Genomic DNA, 5,341 nt, shown 5'->3' on the forward strand with positions numbered 1-5,341 from the left:
GAATGGCAGGTTGGGTCGGGCGCCAAGTGCCATCACAGCATGACAGATGGCAATTGGGCAAAATAATGAAAATAAAGGTTTATTAAGAAAGAAAATGGAGAAAATGAATAAGAAAATGTTAAGAGAAAAAATAATATGTCTCTGGTTTTATTTTACCAATGAAATAAAATCGCAAAGCCTACCGTACAATGGCTGTCAAACGTGTCATCAATATGGCTGACAGGTGAGCGATTGAACGGAACTCGTTTCCACAAATCGAACTGTCAAAACCGTGCAGCACGTTCGTATTTACGTTATTCACGAAACGCCGCTTTCATGGACATCGCACAGAAAAGTTGTGCCCAAAACTGAATGTTGTGTACTTTGTGTTAATTTCTGATCGTAATTTTCGTGCTCTTTGCTGCGTTGCGCGTACGTGCAATCACTATCAACCAGTTTGTGATAAATTGAACCCACCGAAAGGTTAGAACCAGGTACTAGAATGTTCCATCATTTCATCGCCCATGCCGGCTACTCGTGTGGAAGGTGTTGCTAATCGTATGAGTCTCTCTTTTTTCTTGCAGGTCGCTTCGCTGTTGAATAATGGGCAGCAAGAACAAGAATCGTAAAAAATATACCCCTACTACAAATGGGGAACCTAAGCCGGTAGCACTGGGCGTAAAGACAGGCATGAGGAAGCCGGCAAAGGAGGCTACCAACTCAAAAGCTAAAACAGTCTACCAAATCCAGGAAGTGGAAAAAAAGATTGAAAACAAGAAAAAACAGAACAAAGTTGCTTGTCTTGCGTCTAAATCCACTCCAGTGAATGGCAATTCGAACGCGAATAACGCGGCCGCGAAGGAAAATGGAAAGGAAACGGCACGAGCGGAGAAGAAACGTGCGAAAAAAACGGGCCAAAAAGCGCAATGCTAACGTGATGGATGATGATTCGCTCGGAGGCAGTGCATCAGACGTGTCTGCCAAGCGCGATCCGTCGGCAGATGATGGTTCTCCAGCGAAGCGAAGCCGTAAACTGGACAGCGATTCCAGCGACACCCGCAACACCAATGAAAAATGTAGCAAAAGCATAACCGTCAACGATTCATCTAAGAAGAAAAACATTGCCGGAAAGGTTGCTTCAGGCGCGAAAGTTTTCCTCAAAGCGGCACATTCTGGTGGCAAACCGTCTGGCGAGGATCCGGTACCGCACAAAGTGCCAGTCCTGCAGTGCGTTGGTATGGAAGATGATGCCAAGAGCGACTCTAACACTGACAGCGATGAGGACGACTACATTGAACAGTTTTTCGACGAACAGCCGGAAGCGAAACAGAAAAAAGGGTCTCAGAGCAAAAAACCGAAGAAACGGGCAAAGAAAGCGACCGCACAAAACGTGAGCCCGGGAGGGTGGGTGGTGGAGAACAACGATTGTAGTCTGGAGTATGGGGCCAGTTCGGACGAGGAACCTACTGACAAACCGACCGCCTCTCGGGCGACAGAAGGTCCAAAGAAGGTGGTGGCGTTCAAGCGAAAGGAACCCCCGGCGGGGGCGCAAGAGAACGATGAGGATGACGACGACGACGACGACGATTATGACACGTTCGATTCAGAGGAAGATGACTCCGATTGGACCGACGACGATGAAGATCCAGAGGTCACTGAGTTCTATGACAATATCTACGATATGTCCAATGAATCAGAGTACGATGACTTCCTCCAAAAGGGATACGATAGCGACAGCTTTGACGGGAACATGAACGGGGCCGATAGCTACGATGACGACTATGAATCGAGTGCCGACGAATGTCGCTCGCCCAGAAACAGCTACAGTCGTTTTACCAGCGGCCAGCCGTACGAAACGGACAGTGATGATGAGGATTACGAACCGCCGGAAGGTGACGATACCGTTTATATTCCGCGTGGGGCGGCCGTTCTTCGCGATCTGGACGATGATTCCATTGTACACTTCGATGCGTCGGGCAAATACGCGCAAATAGTGGAGCTTCCGGCTGATTACGGCATGGAGAAGGAGGGAAGCGACCTCGATCAAACGGATAAGCAGAGAGAAAAACAGGAAGAGCGGAAAAGCGAAAATGTTGTCCAAGAAGAGGCAGAGGTCGTGGACGATGGAGCGGAGAGTGACCGATCATGTTCACCCTTGCTGGAGATAAGCCCCAAACCAACGACGTACACCTTTTACGATGCAGTTGATCTGCGAATGTCGCTTGTGGTGCTGAAGGCTCCGCTCTATATCCACGGTCATCTGTCCGTGCAGGCACTGTTCGGCAAGGTGGACATTTTCGGCTACCAGTTGGATATGGCCGAGAAGCGTACAGTGTTTGCTTCCGGCGGTTACAATGCGCTCAATCTGACGCCGCTCCCCAGCCCGGACACGTACAGCACGGCGACGTTTGAGCGCATCCTGAACAAGCTTAGCCGCCACTTCGTCGAGGCGGACATGCAGCAGCTGGTGCGCGAGTTCAACCCGGTGGACAGTGCGCTGGTACTGCTGCGGGCGGACTCGTTCGATGCGAACGACACCGTACCGATGGTGTGCAGGCTCCTGCCCGAGTTCGATCTGTTCCCGACGGCGCTTACGCTTAACCAAACCAGCTCACCGTTCCGTACGACGGAAACCCTGCTGGAGGTGGCGATGTTCGTGCCCAGTCAGCCCACCGCCCGCAGTGATGTGCCACAGTTTCAGCCGAATCCGGTCTGGGATACGGTGCCGGTAAGCGCGAACAGTCGGCTGATGGTGGTGGGGGGTAAAAGTTCCGGCAAGTCCACCCTCTGCCAGTATCTGATCAACCGGTACATTAAACAGTTTGGCCGGGTGCTGCTGCTCGATCTCGACATTGGTCAGCCGCTGCTGTTTGTGCCGGAAACGTTGAGCGTTAGCGTGCTGGAGGAACCGATCCTGGGTGTGGGCTGCTTTGCCAATGTGCAGCCGCGCCAGTGCAAGCTGTTTGGCAGCTTGAATGTCGTCTCCTCGCCGCTGGTGTACGTGCAGAACGTTCGGTCGCTGGTGCAGTACTGCAACGAGGATCCGGCACTGCAAGAGATCCCGTGGATTATCAACACGATGGGCTATGTGGTCGGGTTCGGCGAGGAGCTGACGATGGCGATCGTGCGCCTGCTGCAGCCGACCGATCTAATTCAGCTGTCGTTTCCTAAGAACGTCAAAAAATCGTCCACTCCCTTTTTGAAGCCGGAAAACTACGCCAACCAGCTGACCGCCGAGCTGGTGAACGGGTACAACTTTAACATTCTAAGGGAGGAGGTGCAGCTGCAATCGGCACCGGCCAACTATCACTTCCATCCGATCGATGTCGTGTACGAACCGAACAAAACCTCCTTTTTGCCGCCGAAACGGCGCACGATCGCGATGATGGCACAGCTGGCAAGGATTTTGAGCGATACGGCCGAAACTTTCACCGACGTGAAGCCGCACATGTAAGTGTCAATGTACCGTGGTGTGGGCTTACACAAGTGCTGCAAAATGTCATGAGCATCACGAGATGTAACGAAAACAATGAACATATCCGTGGTAGCTTGATGTTCATTGCTGATACTCAATGAAAGTGCGTCATGACATGCCGAACGCGTCGTGCGAATGCTTAATCCAACGCGATTGGTGACATTTTGTTTTGCACCCAACTCTTGGTCAGGTGATAATCACGACATTATTGGAATATTCTTGGCGTGTGGTCCCATGCAGCAACATGAGCATTCTTTCTCGCTATGTCTGCTTTGATTGTCTGTGAGGTCAAACAAGGCGAGAAACCATAATCATTCAGTTTGTTGTAACCACTCGTACGCACTGCATATCTCCCATGACTATCGTGATGATCACCGACAGAAAATGTCGCGACCAAGTGACTGACCAAGAGTTGGTTGCTCAAAATGTCTCCAAGCATGTGATGGTCACAACAACTGTTTGAGTCTCACCTCTGATCATCACAGTAGCGCTCGTGACGCTGACATGATTTTGACACGTATGTCATAACTATGTCAGTGACATTTTGCAGAACTAATCACTGTAAAAAAAGTCATGACACAGTGACTGACCAAGCGATGGTCGCAAAAATGTCACGAAGCATGTATTGGTCACACCAATCGTGTTGAGTATCATCTCTGATTATCACAATTGAGTACGTGACGCTGACATGGATTTTGTTTCAGTCAGATTTTTGTATGACATTGAAAGTGACATTTTGCAGCACTGGTCTTACATGAGTCGTGTACCTAATCAGCTCGCTTTTCCTTTACTCTGGCAGGGCTCATTTGGATGATCTGAGTATTATAAGCACGGGCGAAGATTGCACCTCGAAGGAGATGATGAAGCGTGCGCTAAACGGTACGTTGGTGTACCTTTGCGAAAAGCTTGCAGCTGACCAGTACAATTGTTTCGGTGTTGGTAAGTAACTATCTGCTCCTATTTGTTCCATTGTGTACTAAATGCCTGATTTCCCCAACAGAATTGTGCGCAGCGTCGATGAGAAGGAAAACAACGTGTACCTGTTGCACTCTCTTTCATCGGAACAGCTGGCCAAAACGAATGTGCTAGCGATGGGCAGTACTAGCCTTCCGAGCCAGGTATACCTGCACTGCAGTCCCAAGATCGAGGGTACGATTCCGTACCTTCAGAACATGTCGATCGTACAGGTGCAGGCCTAAGGATAAACTGTTTTCGTAAATCTCTACTTCCGCGTCTCTTATCTTTTCCCGTTGTCAATATTCATTCTATTTAGCTACTGAACTGAGATGAAAAGAAAATTGATAGCAAACAGTTGCAGAAGCTAACTAATAGCTGTGTGTACAGGTATTGTGGAACTGAAAATTAAATAGATTTCTTATTGGCAGTGATTATGGAATTGAAAGATGAAACAGGAAATTTCACACATCAAATGCTGGAAGGAAATAATATTTCTCAGTGGTATAGAATTGTTTCCTGTCAAATGGATTGTTTTTTTGCACGCTCTCAGCATTTTTCGACGATTCCACATAGTAAATTTCATCAAATGATGTTCGTCAACATACAATGAAGAATTACTTTACATAGCAAATGATTTAAAATCATCGAAAAATTTCAAATACCTATTATTTCATTCATAATACTTCATCTCAAAATGCTCTTTCGCAACGTCCTCCACAAACGGTTGCATAAACAAGGAAACAAGAAACAGCAAAACGGTTAAATTTAATTGAAAAACCCTCTTATGTTTGTAGAACGGAAGTGAGAGGACAAATAGCGGAATCAAAACAATTTGATTGTTTATATTTGAGCCAAAAATTTATGAGAAAGATACAATAGATTTACAATACAGCGGAATGAGCTCAATTCAAAACAGTTGAAAGCGAATCA

General features: G+C 47.8%; 1 protein-coding gene across 1 annotated transcript; it reads left to right on the forward strand.

The window, feature by feature from the left end:
- Positions 1–237: 237 nt before the first annotated feature.
- LOC121602888 (polynucleotide 5'-hydroxyl-kinase NOL9-like) lies at positions 238–4,747 on the forward strand. Its single transcript, XM_041931645.1, has 4 exons — positions 238–473; positions 564–3,429; positions 4,254–4,397; positions 4,455–4,747. Exons 2-4 carry the CDS (start codon positions 806–808, stop codon positions 4,651–4,653), a joined length of 2,967 nt encoding a protein of 988 aa, XP_041787579.1. The 5' UTR covers positions 238–473; positions 564–805; the 3' UTR covers positions 4,654–4,747.
- Positions 4,748–5,341: the final 594 nt, after the last annotated feature.

Source organism: Anopheles merus, unplaced genomic scaffold, assembly GCF_017562075.2.
Source record: "Anopheles merus strain MAF unplaced genomic scaffold, AmerM5.1 LNR4000680, whole genome shotgun sequence".
NCBI lineage: Eukaryota > Metazoa > Arthropoda > Insecta > Diptera > Culicidae > Anopheles > Anopheles merus.

Bases quoted from the DNA above. Each gene is read 5' to 3' on its own strand.
- LOC121602888 (XM_041931645.1), top strand. From the start codon at position 806: ATGGCAATTCGAACGCGAATAACGCGGCCGCGAAGGAAAATGGAAAGG. The intron at 3,430-4,253 runs GTAAGTGTCAAT...TTACTCTGGCAG, and splicing joins ACCGACGTGAAGCCGCACAT to GGCTCATTTGGATGATCTGA. The intron at 4,398-4,454 runs GTAACTATCTGC...TTTCCCCAACAG, and splicing joins AATTGTTTCGGTGTTGGTAA to AATTGTGCGCAGCGTCGATG.